The sequence below is a fragment of the Vespula pensylvanica genome, chromosome 5 (genome assembly GCF_014466175.1).
Source record: "Vespula pensylvanica isolate Volc-1 chromosome 5, ASM1446617v1, whole genome shotgun sequence".
Classification (NCBI taxonomy): domain Eukaryota; kingdom Metazoa; phylum Arthropoda; class Insecta; order Hymenoptera; family Vespidae; genus Vespula; species Vespula pensylvanica.
The window spans coordinates 1,388,251-1,407,039 of record NC_057689.1 but is presented as its reverse complement, the minus strand read 5'-3'; the positions used below and the strand labels follow the sequence as shown (position 1 = coordinate 1,407,039).

Sequence of the window (18,789 nt, the reverse complement as noted above, 5' to 3'; positions counted from 1 at the left end):
AATCTAATGTTTCTATTTGTTTATATTAAACGATCGACGAAGGTTGAAAGAAAAATATATTATATACAACGTGTATTATAATCTGTATAATGTTTAACGTAATATATCATTGTTTAAATATTTATAAATGTATATACACATTGTCATACATACATACATATATATATATATATATATATATATATATATATACGGAAGTACACATACATACATGCATATATATCTCTCCTACGGACACATACGCATATCGAAATTTACATACATGTAGATACACACGTAATTCATTTCCTATTTTACTAACATCGATCTAATATTTTTCTAATAAAAAATTAAGAGCGTCTATACGCACACGTAAATCTATCTCTTTTACTTACAACGAAAATACAGAGAAAAATAGTATTAGATATATAGATAATAGTTTAATGATCCCCCACCAATTACAAAGATATTTCTTGTTTACATATTTTCAGTCTCTGGCAAGCAGCGAAACAAAAAGTCATCGAACGCGATAATATTTGTTTACAAATGTATATATATTTATATCTGTATGTGTATATACTCTGTCTATTCCGAGAATGTAGAAAGAATCGACAAAAGCAGGTATATAAACAATTAAAGGACAATCGACCTTGGCAAGACTTCTCTCGTTCATTCGTACTAACGCGTTACGCAGTTCTCGTTCGTCTAAACAATTCTTCGGACGTGTTCAAACCTGCTCCTTCATTAATTCTCATATAATTCCATCCATTTAATTTTTCATTTATATTATCATATATATTTCTCATATATATTATAATATTTTATTAAGCTTGATATTATTTAAGCTCGATTTAATCATTTATGATTTATTAATCATATTTTATATTATATTAGACTCCAATATATATAGGATTTATTTGTTGGTTATACAGATTACAATTATACGTTATATATATATATAATTACTATAATTAATATATAATTACTATAATAAATTTAAGAGGATCTCCATACGCAGCCACCTCCATGTGATAAGATTCAGAAATCGTTATTGCGAAGATTTATGTATTTTATAATATACGTAGTATTACCGGATTAATCATTCTAATATTCGACGTATCAAAAAATATTTTTGACAAAATTTAATTCATCGAAAAGTTTTGGGAAGGTATTTTATATTGAATTTAAAAAATATTAAGAAGCATCGAGAACATCAAGAAAGAAGAATTTATGTTATATTGTTGTTAAAATTATTTGTTTGCCGTGTTGTTAGAATCGTTAATATACTTTCAGCTAATTCGGGAGAAGAGAAATGCGTTGCGATAAATATTGTAATGATCGAAAGTGCGAATTCAAGAATTCTTCTTCTTCATCTTCGTCGACGAGTGTAAGACTTCGTCAGGATACAATTACAGGTAAATATTTTTCTTTATTCTAATCGTTATTTTATGATCATTCAAATTATATCTTTTAAATCAGTTTCTCTTATTTCATTCTTTTGATATGGAACATATAATTAATCTTTTATTGTGCGTTTGTAATAAAATTAAAGATTCAACGATTCAACTAATTGTAAGACGAATTTGATTAGATATTAAATATATACGATTATTCGTATGAACTATATAATGTGTATATGTATATATATATATATATTATTGTTATTATTAGATATTTATAGCTCGTTCGTTTGTACAAATTAAAGAATAAGGATTTAATTAAAATGAATAGTGAATATACGTAATTAATATGAACTAAAAGCTTTGATTTATTCTAACGAATATCAAAGTACATATGTATTATTATCGAAATGAGTAGAGCACCGTGAAATAAGATATTGATGTTTTTATAACCTTAAATAAAAAAAGAAAATAATTGCATATAAAAGAAAAGATTAAAATAATAATAATAATTAAACGTGAAACCTTATATATGTATATATATATATGTATGTAATACGTTACCGCTCCAAAACTATAATGCGAGAGTACACACAGTTTCATAATAATTATTGGAGTACTGTTCGTACTTCTTTTTATTATTATCAATAATAATTTTTGTGCTTTTATCGGAGCGAGATACCAGAATCCATTGTATCTATAAATTGGTAGAATCGATATAAAAATATATTTTATTTATTAAATAATTCGAGAATATATTACTAACGCATTTTCCAATAACAAATTACTGTGATCTAAAACTTTTTGTCCAGGATAAACACAAAGATATCCATGACACACAAGGCTTCCAATTAAAGCTAAATATATTAATACCTCGTATGTTCCAAGAAGTATTTTAATCTAATAAATATAAATATACCATATAAATATATACCACATTGTATATACATACATAAGTAAAAATAAATGCCAAAGAAAAATGTAATAATAATTAAATAAAAATAGATACTTACTTGAACGAAAACGATACTTGATAAAATTACGACGATTAAAAATTGAATAAAAAAGGATAATTCGTGATAGGAAATGATATTTGCGACGAACCTTGATTGGGAAAAAATATAATATCAATTAAGAAATCATAGTTTCGAATAATTCTAAAAAAAAAAAAAAAAAAAAAGGGAAAAGTAATAAAAAGATTTTTTTGATATTACCATTACAAATATTTAAGTAAAGGTAATAAATAAACGATTAACATTTACTATATGATAATGTGCATGTTATATGAATGTTATTTGATGTTTACATATATATCTTGCATCAATGATACAATCAAAATATTGAAAAAAAATTAATTAACATGAAAGAGTCATTGCTCAGTTAATAATCCTTGGTAATTATAAATTTTTATAAATTCATAACAACGATAATATTGATAGAGTGTGTGTAATTATGCGATATCAAACGGTATTAGAAATATTTTAATAAAATGATGAGATTTAGATGTATTCATTGATGATGCAATCAATGAGACGATGCGTTTTCATGTAGTAAGAAAAATCTACGGATGATTCGTTTTTCTCAATGAATCCGAGCCACATTGATACCAACTCTAAAATTTTTGTGTGATATTTTATACAATCAGCTATTCTATATTGAGCTTCGTAATAGGCGTTATTTCTATTGGTATTTTCTAAATTTTTATCATAAATATGTTCCAATCTGTAACTAAAAAACATTCATATAATATAGCAATCAAGAAATGATCGTTATTACAATAATAAAAAACGTATTAGTTGATCCACTTTTATTTTTGAAAAAAGAGAAATTAAAATTTAATATAACGCATTAGATTTTTATATAATTGCATGATTAGATCAGATATATTTTTTTTTTTTTATTAATCTCTCTGTAATGTGAAGTATTTAATTATGAAAAAGAAAAAAAAAACGTATATGAAATACTTAGCTTTACGTACCAAAGTATTTTGAACATACTACAACAATGTTGAGCAAACATAAGAAATATGCTTTCTGTAGTGATTAGTATGGTCACACCGAAAAACATAGTTATCCACGTATGCAATAGAATAGGATAAAAATATTTATCTATATCGAGAAAAAATTCTGCTTGATATGAAAATTTACGAGTTCGAGTATTATTAAGTGGTAAAACGACATCTAATATGCATGGCATCAATGAAACCAAATCTACGAAACCTAATGAAAAGTAACTGAATGCTGGAAGCAATAATAAAATATTATACATATAAAAAATGCGTAGAAATTTAGTTTTAAATATTTTTACCTGTAAGAAACAAAGTATAGTTTCTACCTTCTTCAGCATAAATTTTGATTATTTCAATTTCTTCTTTCGTTTTTGTTGCGTTCCAAACATCTTCGATATCTTCCAACAATTTTGTAAACTACGATATGATTAGGAAAACGCTTATTTTTTTTAATCGAATTTTATCGTTTATTTTTTTATTATTTTTTTTTTTAATCTCACCTTTTTTACATTGACAATGCAATTACAATATCTTATTATACAAATAATATTGGATAATAAAGTTATTAAAATTTCGAATATAAGATCCAAATCGTGTCCAGCTCTAATGAGTTTAAATATCTAAAGTTTTTAAAGAATAATTATATATCGTGCAAAAGAAAGAGAGAGAGAAAGGGTATATATGTGAAATATCCAGATAAATAGAAATAAGAATGCATATTCGAATGTTTCTTACCTGACCTATTAAAGCTATACCAAAATATAAAAACACGATAATCATCAGAGTAAATTTCATTCTATAATCTTGATAAGGCCATTGGCCAACTATTAAAAAAAGTAAACGATTGAATTTGTAATAATGATTAGTAACAGAATCCATCCTTTTTTTTCGATTCCAAATGACTGAAGGTTTTCTACGATCGCTGGTATCAAGAAAAAATTGTTGCTTATGTTCTTTTAAGAAACACGAGAGAAAATGGTAAAGTCACGAAAGATTCAAGTATTTCCGTAGCTAGTATTGTTTTTGCGAGTGTACTATACATAATTATTGAAGTGTGAGTGATATACGAAAGCATATAATTTTGTATTCACGTTTACCCTATACTTTTCGATAGAAAAGTTTGCGAAGTATCAAGCCAATCGATAAAACTCCTTTTCGCAGAATTTTTCAAGCGATACTATTATTAGGATTGCTTGAAAGTACACCCTTTGATGTAACGTTGTACATCAAAGTACTTATTTATCAGTCGTTATATACGTTTTCTTTTTCTAGTTTTCTTTCAGTCTTTTCTTTTACTTTTTTTCACATTTCACAAATTGATGCTTTTATCTGCTGATATCTGTCCGCCTAGACAAATATTCATCGAACTCTGTATTTTCATTTTTTTTATTTCTTTCTCCAAGTTGAGGCTGAACAATTCATAAACATCTTTATTTTATAAAAGTGTATCGTGCAGAAAATTTATATAGTGATCGTTAGAAACAAAGGATAAATGTCTATTATATTCGTTAAAATAATTTTTCTAAGGAAAACTATATTTATTGTATTATTAGTTATTAGTTTTTTCTCATACGCGCATGTATGAATGTATTGCCTATCGTTAGGAATTCAATACTACGCTTAGTTTATACATCTCGTCGTTAGATGGTGTTCCGAACGGTCGATCAGTTATCAGTGAAGTTATCAAATATCTATCATAATATATAACAGTAAGGTTATTTCAATTTATACTTGTGAAAATGTATTCTTGATGTAATTTAACAGTGTTGTAAGAATTATTGCGATGGAGATTATACGAGAACGTTTAAGGGAAGCAATTAATATAGATAGAAAAGAGCAACGTGCTATAGTGGTTAATAAAAATCGTCCTGCTCTTGGAGAGTGTATAGAAAATGCATCTTATTCTTCAGTATTTGTTACAGAAATGGCAAAGAAGCTTAAAAAGAAGACGCTTAATGTTAACGATTACCGGCGTTTGCAAAATGCTTTAATTCAGGTTATAATTAAATTTCAAAATTACTTTGCATGAATATAAAGCAATAAAACTTTGCTAAGTAAAATTAATTTCTAATATTTTACAGTCAGAATTAAATATTGAAACATTATTAAAAGTTGATAATATATTATTTGCATTGGCACGGGATATTTCTGGAAACAATCCAATTTCACAATTGAATGCTACAAATTGTTGTTGTAATATTGCTCTTGGTAATACTAAGGCTTGTACAGCAGTAGCTAAACATATATCTCCATACATAATAACAGAATGCGAAAGTTTAAACCGTCCTTTATTAGTAAGATAATACAAATGTTTTTTAATATCTGTATCTTTAAATTTTAACAGAATAGAATTTATTAATACATTAAATTTTAGGAAGTTTGTCTATGGACTATTGGAAATTTATCCAGTGGAAGTAAAAAAGCATTTGAAATTTTACATGCACAAAAATGTTTACAATATATAATTATATTGATGCATGAATGTGATAATAACATTCTTCCTTCTGTAATATATGCAGCTTTGCATTATATATATAGTGGTTTTTCTTCCATTACGTATGTATTTTAAAAAATATAGAAAAATATTATTAAGTTTATTATTTGTCATTATAAATAGTAAGTATTTTTTATGCACTCTTTAATGTTTTAGGGAAACCGAATTGGTAGAGCTTGCTGAAGCATGTAAAAACAAAAATTTGTTAGAAAAAAATTCTGATACTCTTTGGTTATTGGCATTATTATCTTCAAATATAGCATGTAGCAAATCTTTATATTATGTGTTACCATCTATTGTAGATTTTTTACATCAGTCTGCTTCGAATAATTTTTCTAATACTACTTTGGTATGTATTTTTAATTGTTCTAGAAAGATTATATCCTATTCAACTTGATATTAATATTTTTCCATACTTAATATATCTTCTTGGATCTAATAAGATGAATTATGTCAGATTGCAGCGTGTTTACGCATATTGGCAAATGTATTGTCTAATGCTTCTGAAGAAATTGTGAATATATTTTTAAAGAATCCTAAATATTCTCACTTGGATGTACAAATTTTATTCAGAGGATTATTGTCTCATTATCATAAGTATATAAGAAAAGAAACCATATGGTTGTTAGGTAGGTAATTCTTTGATATTGAATCGTAGAATTTTTACAATGAAAGAAATATCTTTGTAGGAAATTTATATAATCATGCATCTTCAAATATTAATCAAACAATTCAAGATATCATTTCATTTTTACCACCATTAGAAGAAATTATTGCATCCACAATGGGATAATATATAAGTATGTATCAGCATTAATATATATATATATATATAAATGGAAAGTACGTATAATTTGTTTTTATTATTAATATTTATTTGTGTCATCTTTAAGATTGAAAGATTTTACAGTAACAAAAATCAATCAAAGAAGACTAATACTTTGTTTTTACTGGAACAAATTGCTTATCAGATTCTTGATTCCATTGGCTTGAAATATCCTCTATACATGGCACTCTTATAATGTTAAAGTATATATTGCCCATAATATCAGCAATTGAATTTTGTGTAGCTTTCAAACAAGTGTAAAATAATTCATCACAAGTACAATGCGATCTAAAACAGATGAGACAAAAAATAATATGATATGTCAGTATTATAAATCTTATACGCGTTTGTATATATTATTTACTATTACTTATATGCTAAAATATATAATTATTTTTTAAATACATATAAATCAACATACTATGTTATACTTACTTGGTATATAAAGAATTATTATTTAAGTTGTAACGTGATGTTTGAGCTCTTACTTTTACAGGACATAAATCATGATTGCGGCAGCATCTATAAACAAACAATTTTTGAAACATTTATTTTATTTGTATTTTGATATTTACAAAGATATTCTAACCTATCAATATTTGCTTCTTGACCCAAATCGTGATAATTTTCAGCTATATCTCCAGTTCCACACCACTTTGTTCCTTGAAAAGAATGGAAAAATCCAAGTGCTTAATAACATATTTTTAGAAAAATAAAAAGTATAAAAGAATAATGATTAACCTGGTATAATTCCAGATAATAATGTTAATGAACTTATTCGAGAATAACTTTTTTCGTTTCGCGTATTTTCAGAAAGAGATAGATCTTGAGATTGTAGGTTATTCAAAGTTTCACATTGTTGCATAAGTTTTATCATCTGTTGAAAAGAGACTTTCTGTGGATTTACAGTTAGTGATAGATTTCGCAGTACTTCGTTCGCTTCTTCTGGTTCACTATATAAGACGAATATATAAATTCAATTTATTAATTCATCTATGATTTTTTAATATTGACTGAATATCATGGTAATACTTACTATATTTCAATAAGATTACAATCGTGTAATACATTATTAACTTCGAGATCAACGATAGCAACAGTTTGCTCGTAATAGTAAACCGCTCTTGTGTACGTTAAAAAATTAAGTTTCGACGAGACACCTCGTAATCCTTTGAAGGTATTTTTAAAAAAAGTAGGCTTTTGTAAACTGCTGGTAGATAACGTTAGCAAAAAGAATATTGTCATATTCGTCGAATTCATTTTAATTATAGAAAATATAGTCATCCATAGATCAAATTAATATATCCGAATGAGATCTATAATTTTATTTCGTCCACAATGGTATTTATACCTGAAACCTTACACTTTCCTCTTAAACAAAAATAATAACAAAAATACCGATAATTACTTTCGAAACTCATCCGAGATTTCATTAATTATTAAATAATCTACGTGACAATTTAAAAAATATTACAGAATACATCATTATATACGTAAATTTCTTTTGCGACTAATGTTTTTTGCAACTAAGACGTAAAAAGAACATCAATTATATTGTACCGATTATAGATGATAACATTCTAATTAGAGATATTATTCTGTCATAGAAAGTGATAAAATATAAAATAGGTAAAAAGATATCGCGTAGCTTTTTAAATAATAACTTGTCACTTTTTCTTTTCTTGTTTTTTAAACAACGACTTACCTTAAAAATATTTTTAAATATATAATTCTCATGATGTTCATGTTAAAGCGTTCATTGAAATATAACAATTGATTTATAAAAATCGTTTAAAATTATATGATAATACACACTTTTTTTCTTCTTAATTTCACAAGTTTCACATACTTTCACTACGTAACACAAGATACTGTACATATGTAATTCAGTCTGGGTTTTGCACTTTCATCTATTGTTAGTCGAGAGATGGTCTACCGATTGATTTAAATGAAATAACTGAATATAACTGTGCGGGTCTAATATCTTATTTCCTTACGTTAGTGGCCCCTTCTCTGTCAGTTGCGACGACTTTATCGTCGTGTGACGGGGGATTCACTGAACATTCACTTCGACTAGGACGAAGAAAGTGGGGCGCAGGCAAGAAGTAAAAAAAGAAAGAAAAACAGAGACGCAGACATTACTCTACGGATAGTAAACCACAGCTTTCTTTACAAATTTTGTAAATCGAGTTTCACCGACGTTGTTGGAAATTACAATACTTTGAAAAATGACTGAAAGTTTTCTCTACGTCTATTCGTAAAAAAAGATAGATAGATAGATAGAGAGAGGGAGAGAGAGAGAGAGAGGGAGTATATCTTATTAAAAAAAAATGTTTATACATAGTATATATATATTTCGTATTCAATCGAAAATAATTACAAAACATGGTAGAAATAAACGTAGATGAAAGAAACGTTTCTTCCGTGTTACGTTCTTCTTCGTTAAAAAGAGAAACTTTCACGTAACATTGGCACGATAGCCTAGTTATCGGAGAACAAGTCTATAATCAATCTTCAATCATGGATCACATGGATCACGAATCTTATCTCGTATAGTATCGAGTCAATATAGCAGAGATCTAGAAGATTTTGAATAATCGACAAAAAAAGAAAGAAGAGAATGAGTAGCCTAAGAATGACTTGGTTTTAATGGTTGCAATCCTTGAGGAGAAGCTGCTGATTTATTATTGGTAGGATTCGAATATTGACCTTCGACTCGTACCGTGCTTAAAGTGATGCTGATGGGAGTAGCATTGGATAATTGCAATCTTACAGGACATTGTCGGTAGCCTAAAATGTAACGATTACAAGAAATTTGTAGGATGAATATTAAAGGAAAAAAGAGGATAAGGGTAATGAATTAGCGTTACCCGCATGATGAGGACCGGAACAGTGACAACAGATAGGACTATTTCGTGGCCTTGGACAAAACTCGACGCTATGAGGTTCACCACAGCGAACGCATCTTGGAAGATGTCGACAATTAGCAGCTACGTGCCAAAAACCTTGGCATCGATAGCATTGAAGAACACCATCGCCTTGATGAGGATTCGATGTTTCAGCAGGATGTCCTGGAGGGAAATTACCAGGAGGAATTGGTGGCATAGCTGCATTTCCGGTTCCAGGACGCCACCATCGTTCGGGAATAGCACTGAATCGTGCAGCACCGAAGAAATCTAATCCTTGTCTTAATAGAAGTTCGTAATGTTCCGCATCCAAAAGCTAAGATACAATCGTTGTTTACTCTTCGCATACGATCGATTTATTATTTAATCATCTTGGATTACCTCAACGCGAACATATTGACGCGATCTCTCGATAATTCCAGTCGCTATTCCTTGTTTCGCCAAGGCAGAACTTAAATCTTGAAGAGGTATTGCCCAAGGTACATCTCGAAGTAACACGGCTTGTCGATATCGAGTATCTCTTGGGGCAAATCGAGCTACCTGATATAAATTCATTACTTTTAGATACGTAGAAATATAAACGATCTCTATTAACGTGATTCCGACGTACTTGTACGGGTCCTTCAAAAAGCCGTGTAAAATCACAACGTTGTAAAAGATTATCCACGTCAGTTTCTCGCTCGAACGTTACAATAAAGCCGCAAGAAGTTTCAGAAATTTGCCATGTACCTGAAGGCTCGGAAGCACCGATAGCTTCTTCTAATCGAGACCGAAGAGTTTCTCCATCTTTGATAATTACGAATATAATCAAGCTAGAAACAATGTTCAAAGTCACGCGTTCTCTCATTCGATCTACCTTGATCTTGGTGATCCTGACCACGAGGAATACCGCTGCAGGAAAGATAGAGAGAACATGTAAGTTGTTCGTCTGCATTAGGGGAAGAACAGGGTTGCTTCTCTACAACTTCTTGTTCTTCTTTTTTATCTACGTCCTCTTCCATCCTGTGCAGGACCTCCTTCGGTCACCTAAAAAAGAGGCTACATACTTAATATACTATGACTTTTCTATTACTATTATTTTAGTGTTCGACATTTGTTCACAGATAACGATAGAGTTTATCCTTTACCTTAAATACGTCTTCTAATCCTTTTTTTAATGAAGAAAACATGGGCCTGGAGGAGGCATGGCCCAATGATCGCGTCATTCATTGCCCTCTCCTACGATCATAACAATATCGATTCTCTCGTGTCTCTTTTTTTAAAGTCGATTACTCATTGACTGGCGATGTTCGTTGATCGTTTCATCGTTAACTACTCTACGTTTGGCTCTGGTGAGCGCTGTAATTGGTGATGTTTATCGCGTATTGTATTTCCATAAATAAAAAACGTTTGATCGATTATTTATAAAGCAGAAACGAAAAAAGTTATATATTAAGAAATTATAATAAATTAACACACGTTGTATGTTTTTCATATCGTATATTAGAAAAAAAAAAAAAAACAGATTCTTTATTAAAATCGCCTTTTATTTCTTTTTTCTTTTTTTGTCCTCTTCTTTTTTACTTGTTTTATATTTTATCTCATCGTACTATCTTTTTAAACGTTATGACTTTCATCCGGTTGATTCTGTTCCATGTTTCCTTCGGTGATTGGTCGTATAGATAAAATATTATATAAAGCACGAGGGAAGAGAGACGTTGGTCCTAATATGTGTAAACGTACGTCACATTTTTCCAAGATATATTTCCATTTTAAATCTGCTCGTTCAGCTACTGTCATAGCCTGTATATCGTATAAAAAAATATATATTAATTATATTGTAATTAATTTCATTCGAAATTTTTGTTCCGAAAAATAAGTTGAGATAAAAAATAATCAGAGATAAAATGAAATACGCCGTGTCTGGCTATATCTGATAAACGAAAAAGACCTCTTGACCTCGTATGTATATGTGTATTTATATACATATACTGTGTAACGATACGTATCGGTAATATACAGGAAACCGGTTAACTATATAGCAACCATTCTGGTATTTCTCCATACTCTGTATTCCATACTCGTTTTAACTCATGTGCATACAAATATGTTACGGTTGAAATAATAAAAAGGTAACAAAAGGAACCAATCCCATCAAAATATGTATATCAATTAAATGTTAATTCTAATTCTAACAAGTTAGAAAATAATTCTAACTTGTTATTATTGTTATAATTTTAATTGTTGATTTCATTTTTTGTAGAATTCTAATTCAAGATTTCGTAATAACGTTTTCACCTGAAATTCAGCAGCTGTGCAACTAAAAGCACATTCCGCGCCCTCTCCACTTAGTCTACAACCAATTAAATATCCAGTATCGTCTTTTAAATTTACTTTCACATTGATAGTCGTTGCGTTAAATGGTGCGCGAGTACCGTTGCCACATGGACAATCCAAATTCATACAAGAATCACGATTTTCGATCACCGGTCTTTTGCATAAAGCACTGTAAATTCGATTATTATTTTTATCATATATGCATATTATTAGAAAATTATATCAATAGAAATAAAAATACCATCTCGTTGATATTAAACCAGAAGTAGTATTGTCTACATTCATATCAGTTACTATAGCTTTCAAAATAGTTGCAAATTGTAATCTTCCTTCTTCGACGATCGTTCCTTGATTTAATCGTTCTGAAATTTCTTCTATAGTCATTACCGTGACGATCGTATCGGCTATTTTATTACGATCGTAAAATTATAATCTCATTGATGTTATTTTGTACAAAAGAGTTTAAAGAAAAAATTTGTTCTCACGATTAGGTACTGCAAAAGAATCTGTAGAAACAATATCTCGACTATAATGATCTACTGCTTTCCTTACGAGCTCCGCTTCTGGTATATTAGGATTCTCCATGATCAGTGTTCTTCTTACTAAATAAATAATTTTATTATATCGTTAATGTTTTTGATGATATAATATGAAGAATATAAAAAATATTATATACAAGAGAAATATAATAGAAAAATGATATAGGACCTATACTTATGACGGTTTTCTTTTTGAATTTATCAAAAATGATACGAGCGTCTGATAAAAAAAGAACCGTATATTTTGGTTGCCATGACGCTGCTCTTTCTACCCATTCGGTTTCCCAAAGTATGAAAACAATTGGTGAGTCGCTTGACCCGTCCGTTGCTTCAAAGTTGCGACATTTTAACTTTCTACCATCTCGTGTAACTATATTACGTTCTCCGCTGACCTAAAGTCAACGTTTATGATAATGGTTGAAAGATTATGTTCGAAATTTGAAAAGAAAAATAAGTCAACGTACAAACGTAATCACAATCAAAATGTCGACGTATTGATCGCATAAGTTATCTATTTGCTGCAATAGAAATTTTAAAGTTTGCAAACTTTTCACGCTTCTAGTTGGTATTGTCAATAACTTTTCATAGATATGTTCTGTAGGTGCATCATGTTTTTGTACAAGTGCGATACCTTCGTTCACTATTAATTTAAATGGAATTGATACAAGAGGTACAAACATTTCGTCTCTATCCTCTGCTTGTCGAGCTATAATTTTCGCATTTATCACTTCAACTGTAATAATATTTTAATACGTACAATTATGCAGTAATAATAATAATAATAATAATAATAATAATAATAATAATAATAATAATAAAATAATAATAACAAGAACAACAACGATAATAATAATAATATACTAAAATAACTTATACTGCCATAATATAGTATACATATTTAAAAAAAAAAAAAAAAAAAAAAAAAGAACCACTCGCATGCACCTACTTGGCATTCTACGTGTTTATCTACACGGCCTTGTCATCAGAAAAGTTGAATATATAATTGCAATGTTCAAGTTTCCTTGAACGTTGATAAGAATATTTTTATTTACTCGTAATATTAACAAGTAAATTTTTTAAATAAATTTATATAGTAAATGAATTAAATTATTAAATAAATAACTATATAAAATGATTTCTATAAAATAATTTATAAACTTAAACGCAAGTAATTTATTATATTAACTGTAAAGATATTTAAAAAAAATCATTTATGTATCTACTTATTTTTTTACTTTTTATCTGTACTGTTTTGTTATTTGAATAGTAAAATATCTAACTGCAACGTTCAAGTTTTCTTCAATGTTAGTAACAATATCTAATCTAGCCATGATACCTTACCATCCCTCATTAATTATTATAACCAAATTTTATATTAAATGACAATGAATTGTACAAACCTACGGTACCTATATGAAAAATGGTAACTAATTTTTTAACAAATTCCACTGTACCCCATACCGTTACATTAATAAAATCTTCTTCGGAATCTCGTAATGTAAATGTCCAAACTGCACGTTCGCCATTATTAACTACAATAAATTTGTTCAAAAATTATTGAACGACCATATTTAATAAATACATCAGAACGTTTATAAAGAAACAATGCCAATTCGTACATCTGGTTCGAGTAGCATCAAATGTTCTTACATTCAAACTATTAATAATAATTCCGATAACTAAAGAATTTACAGCGCCTGCTTTCAATGATCGTAATACTTGCTTACAAATTCCTGACATGTCGTTAAATTAATCTGTAATAATTAGAAGCCGTCGGTTGTGTTGAATCTCGAATTTTCGAATATGATTGTCGTGTGAAGAGTGAACAGAGATATTTATGGCGGTCTTTTTAAAATTGACCAATCAGAAAGCGCGTTGCTTCATATCGAATATAATAATCGAAAATTCGATACGAATCGATAATATTTAACTATAATGCTCTATACTTCATAGTTCCAAAAGTTTATTTTTAATCACAAAAGAAAATACAAAAAATTAGTACTATATGTACAAACGTTTTTTATTTTCATTTATTTGCTTATATATATTTCACTCTTAACTATAACTTAACTTTATTCTTAACCAATAACAGTAATACACATGTAAAAACATCAAGTTACTGACAAAGTTCCACCTGCCTTGGAAATCTTAGCTATTTCTTCTTTAAATTTAGATATAGTTTCTTTAGCTAATGTCAATTTTTCTTTCAGTTCTATTACTTGTAATCTTATTTTTGTCCGAGCTTCTATAAGTGCCTTCATTGTTGACTCCTTTTTAACTTCAACTATTTTGTAGAAGTATTATATAAATAGCACAGAAATTATATATATAAGAAGAGCATTTAATTCATCAAATAAATTTATATATTGTAATATTTAATCTTATACGTACAATCTGTATTGTGACGCCAAGTTCCAACGGTAATAGGTCTAGTAGTATTTAATAAATGCTGCATTAATGCTGTAGGATCTTGAAAAACTATTTCTTCATAAAATTCTGATACTAAACTCTTCTTTCCAAGCTGTATCTCAGGAGTAGATTGAAATAATTTTAATATGTGATATATAGTGACCTAAAATAATAATAAGTTTTATTAAAAATTTTTCATATTCTATATAATAGTATATATATATGTATATACATACAGGTCGTTCATTTGGATCATGAAAATATATTTTAATGACTATCTCAAATTCTCCCCAACCTGTTTCTGTCAATTCATAAGGGGGTTTTGTCACGATACGATTAGGATTGTTATAACTTTCATGTAACTTAAAATGTACTTTTTTAACATATGTTGACATATCCTCATTATGATATGGTTTTACATACACAGTCCATTGATGTGTATGACCATCTTCCTCTCTTTTTTTCCCAAAGTAACGAGCAATATTTCCATAAACTATAGGTTTAACTATAGTAATACCCTAGAGTAAGATACATAATAATTATTAAAAGTTTATCAAATATTGTAACTAATATATTTTAAAGAAGCTTAATATTAAAACTATTCTAATAATTGAAATATAACCTAAAATACCTTAACTCTACCACCAGAATCCGGCCCAAATTCATTAGTACTTGCCATTATAAAGGTAAATATATAAAATTTTATATAAAAACAATTAACTGTTTCTTAATCTAATGTATTATTAAAGAAATCTTGAATTTGTTAAAATTGTCATTTTCTTATTTGGTAAATCGTTTTCAAGTTTGTATCAAAATAAAAAAAATTACATGAAAGTGATATAATTGACTTATTTCCAAAATTACACTCTTCAATTTTAGACACACTTACAAGTTCCTGAAAAAATGAATGAATAATATTTAAAAAGTTAATTAATTATTTAAAACTATGAGAACAACTACTAAGAGAGCCATCTATGGAAAACCGGCGTTAAACTAATTCGTTGTTATCTATATTGATACATCACATAGTCAACTAGTACGATTGCTTGTTATTAATTTTTATTTCCCAAGAGTTTTTAATTATACAAGTACACGAGCATTTCATTATACAAAATGTGATTATTGCATCCAACCATAATAATTATCGATCATAAAAATAATAATAAACAGCATACCAATCAATTTCAAGTACATATACATGCCTTGGTCATAAATCTCATATTTGAAAGAATTAAATAGGAAGTTTTAATGTGAAACAATAAGATTTATAATAATAAATAAATGCTTTATTTTACAATATTTCAATTTGTATCGTTTACATTTATATGTAAATCATAAATTAGTAACAGCAAATAATCTATAATTAATAAAAATATAGAAACAAAAACAGAAAAGTAAACTGTTATAAATATTTTATGTGAAACTAATAATGAAAAAATTAAATATAACGACGACAAATGATATCCAAAAAATTTTTTACATCCTAATCAGTCTTCAAGTATAAAGAAATTTAATATCCCTTAATCTACTTCTTCTACAGTAGGACCAGAATTATTGTAATCATTATGTTGTCTGTATTGACCACCACATTCCTGTTGAGATCCACCAACTCCACCCTGATGAATTTTCATCATGATGGGCGAGCACTGTTTCTGTAACTCTTCTAATTTGTGTTTATATTCTTCAATTTCTGCAAGGATATTATTATCTAGCCAACACAAAGTATCTTCGCATAATCCTTTCACTTTATTCTTATCAGTTTCTGTCAATTTAGATCCACTATCCTCAATTGCTTGTTTCACCGAAAAAACATAGCTCTCTAATTGGTTCTTAACAGCGATCTTCTCTCTTTGTTGCTTGTCTTGCTCTTTATATCGTTCTGCTTCTGCCAACATTCTATCAATCTCATCTCTGCTCAAGCGACCTTTGTCATTGGTTATTCTGATATTATTGCTGCGACCACTGGCACTATCCTTTGCAGTGACATGAAGAATTCCATTAGCATCCATATCAAAGGTAACCTCAATCTTTGGCACACCACGTGGAGCAGGTGCGATACCACTCAGTTCAAATCTGCCAAGTAAATTGTTATCCTTGGTCATAGTTCGTTCACCTTCATAAACTTGAATGGTTACTCCTGGTTGATTATCGGAATAGGTAGTAAATGTTTGCGTTTGTTTGCATGGTATGCGAGCGTTACGTTCAACGATATTAGTCATGACACCACCAGCGGTTTCAATGCCAAGAGATAACGGAGCTACATCGACCAAAAGTACATCCTGTAGAGTAGAACTCTTGGAACCTTCCCCAGTGAGTATAGCTGCTTGCACAGCTGCTCCGTAAGCAACAGCTTCGTCAGGATTAATAGAAAGATTCAGTTGTTTTCCACAGAAGAAATTCTGTAGCATATTCTGAATCTTCGGTATGCGAATCGAACCACCAACTAGGACAACATCATGTATCGATCGTTTATCCAATTTTGCATCGGCAAGTGCCTTCTCCACTGGTTCCAAAGTAGCTCTGAAGAGATCAGCGCAGAGTTCTTCGAATCGAGCACGAGAGACCTTCGTATAAAAATCAATACCATCGTAAAGAGCATCGATTTCGATAGTACCCTCCGTGCTCGAGGACAGAGTTCTCTTGGTACGTTCAGCAGCCGTTCTCAGTCTTCTCAAAGATTTAGGATTGTTCCTTATATTTTTCTTATACTTCCTCTCGAATTCTTTACAAAGATGATCGACCAATCTAGAGTCAAAGTCTTCGCCACCTAAATGAGTATCGCCCGCCGTAGCTTTTACTTCGAAGAGGGAACCTTCGTCGATGGTAAGGATAGAAACGTCAAAAGTACCACCTCCTAGATCAAAGATCAACACGTTCCTCTCTCCCTTTAGATTCTTATCCAAACCATAGGCGAGTGCCGCAGCCGTAGGTTCGTTGATGATTCTAAGTACGTTTAGACCAGCTATCGCACCTGCATCTTTGGTAGCTTGACGCTGGGAATCATTGAAGTAAGCTGGTACCGTGATAACAGCATCTCGAACAGTCTGCCCGAGATAAGCTTCGGCAGTTTCCTTCATCTTAGTCAAAACCATAGAACTGATTTCTTCTGGATTGAACCTTTTGTTGTCACCGCGAAATTTGACCTGGATCTTAGGCTTTCCATTTTCGTTTACCACTTGGAACGGCCAGTGTTTCAGATCGTTCTGGATCTTCTGATCGTCGTATTTCCGACCGATCAAGCGTTTTGCATCGAAAACGGTATTGGCCGGATTCATCGCTACCTGATTCTTGGCTGCATCGCCGATTAAACGTTCCGTGTCTGTAAAAGCAACGTAACTTGGTGTCGTTCTGTTGCCTTGATCGTTAGCGATGATCTCTACTTTTCCTTGTTGCCAAACTCCTACACAGGAGTAAGTGGTTCCCAAGTCAATACCAATAGCAGGCATCTTTGATGTTTCACACGTTCTTTTTTTTATGCAAATTTACTATTCTATATTTCTTTCTGTCCTCTATATCTCTTTGTGTTTGAATAGCTTTTACTTATTTGTTGCTGTTTAATCGCACATTGATCAGCTGATCGCAACGATTGCGTTTTTATACTTCATTCCTAATCTCGACTGAACTAGAAGCTTCTCGACGGTCAATTAACTCGGCTAAAACGAACATACTCGATTAAAACGTTTTTCTCGTGTTAGAACTTTTTCGAATCGTCTGGAAAATGTCTTCGAATTGAAATTGTTTCTAGGTTCAATTCTGCTTTACTTCATTGTAATTCTTTTTGTAAGTACAAATGTAACGATTTACGATTTATAAAGTTTCTCTTGTAATTCAAACAAAGGCGGTATTTTTAAAAATAATCGTTTAATGCAAACTCGCATGACTTTCGAGATTTTTCGAGATATTGATATCGAT

General features: G+C 29.6%; 7 protein-coding genes across 11 annotated transcripts; 1 reads left to right on the top strand and 6 right to left on the bottom strand.

Moving 5' to 3' along the window:
• Nucleotides 1–2,878: 2,878 nt before the first annotated feature.
• Nucleotides 2,879–4,182, bottom strand: LOC122629385. The gene is made up of 4 exons (XM_043812768.1): nt 4,123–4,182; nt 3,687–3,804; nt 3,358–3,619; nt 2,879–3,107 (listed from the first exon to the last, which is right to left on the bottom strand). The coding sequence occupies exons 1-4, from the start codon at nt 4,180–4,182 to the stop codon at nt 2,879–2,881; spliced, it is 669 nt and encodes a 222-aa protein (XP_043668703.1).
• Nucleotides 4,183–4,915: 733 nt separating this feature from the next.
• Nucleotides 4,916–7,025, top strand: LOC122629068 (importin subunit alpha-9). 2 transcript variants are annotated; one of them, XM_043812079.1, is made up of 7 exons: nt 4,916–5,383; nt 5,469–5,681; nt 5,762–5,943; nt 6,038–6,230; nt 6,339–6,510; nt 6,571–6,681; nt 6,775–7,025. In XM_043812079.1, exons 1-6 carry the CDS (start codon nt 5,171–5,173, stop codon nt 6,672–6,674), a joined length of 1,077 nt encoding a protein of 358 aa, XP_043668014.1. In that variant the 5' UTR covers nt 4,916–5,170; the 3' UTR covers nt 6,675–6,681; nt 6,775–7,025. The 2 variants fall into 2 exon arrangements, with proteins under 2 accessions (XP_043668014.1, XP_043668013.1); XM_043812078.1 differs by having other exon boundaries at nt 4,917–5,383; nt 6,783–7,025.
• On the bottom strand, nt 6,735–7,991 carry LOC122629071. Its single transcript, XM_043812084.1, has 5 exons — nt 7,744–7,991; nt 7,449–7,660; nt 7,297–7,369; nt 7,143–7,229; nt 6,735–6,995 (listed from the first exon to the last, which is right to left on the bottom strand). Exons 1-5 carry the CDS (start codon nt 7,989–7,991, stop codon nt 6,815–6,817), a joined length of 801 nt encoding a protein of 266 aa, XP_043668019.1. The 3' UTR covers nt 6,735–6,814.
• Nucleotides 7,992–9,046: 1,055 nt separating this feature from the next.
• On the bottom strand, nt 9,047–11,026 carry LOC122629069. Of its 4 annotated transcripts, none has more exons than XM_043812083.1 (6): nt 10,741–11,025; nt 10,470–10,651; nt 10,224–10,399; nt 9,995–10,153; nt 9,578–9,929; nt 9,047–9,497 (listed from the first exon to the last, which is right to left on the bottom strand). In XM_043812083.1, exons 2-6 carry the CDS (start codon nt 10,612–10,614, stop codon nt 9,337–9,339), a joined length of 993 nt encoding a protein of 330 aa, XP_043668018.1. In that variant the 5' UTR covers nt 10,615–10,651; nt 10,741–11,025; the 3' UTR covers nt 9,047–9,336. The 4 variants fall into 4 exon arrangements, with proteins under 4 accessions (XP_043668018.1, XP_043668016.1, XP_043668015.1 ...); XM_043812081.1 differs by having other exon boundaries at nt 10,470–10,639; nt 10,741–11,024; XM_043812080.1 differs by having other exon boundaries at nt 10,224–10,639; nt 10,741–11,026.
• An 87-nt stretch (nt 11,027–11,113) lies between these two features.
• Nucleotides 11,114–14,208, bottom strand: LOC122629384 (meiosis-specific with OB domain-containing protein). Its single transcript, XM_043812766.1, has 8 exons — nt 14,088–14,208; nt 13,869–14,000; nt 12,933–13,201; nt 12,638–12,860; nt 12,415–12,531; nt 12,171–12,333; nt 11,891–12,098; nt 11,114–11,395 (listed from the first exon to the last, which is right to left on the bottom strand). Exons 1-8 carry the CDS (start codon nt 14,206–14,208, stop codon nt 11,210–11,212), a joined length of 1,419 nt encoding a protein of 472 aa, XP_043668701.1. The 3' UTR covers nt 11,114–11,209.
• A 255-nt stretch (nt 14,209–14,463) lies between these two features.
• On the bottom strand, nt 14,464–15,849 carry LOC122629072 (YEATS domain-containing protein 4). The gene is made up of 4 exons (XM_043812085.1): nt 15,509–15,849; nt 15,114–15,395; nt 14,860–15,040; nt 14,464–14,752 (listed from the first exon to the last, which is right to left on the bottom strand). Exons 1-4 carry the CDS (start codon nt 15,554–15,556, stop codon nt 14,580–14,582), a joined length of 684 nt encoding a protein of 227 aa, XP_043668020.1. The 5' UTR covers nt 15,557–15,849; the 3' UTR covers nt 14,464–14,579.
• Nucleotides 15,850–16,279: 430 nt separating this feature from the next.
• LOC122629067 (heat shock protein 68-like) lies at nt 16,280–18,368 on the bottom strand. Its single transcript, XM_043812077.1, has one exon. The coding sequence runs from the start codon at nt 18,321–18,323 to the stop codon at nt 16,398–16,400; it is 1,926 nt and encodes a 641-aa protein (XP_043668012.1). The 5' UTR covers nt 18,324–18,368; the 3' UTR covers nt 16,280–16,397.
• Nucleotides 18,369–18,789: the final 421 nt, after the last annotated feature.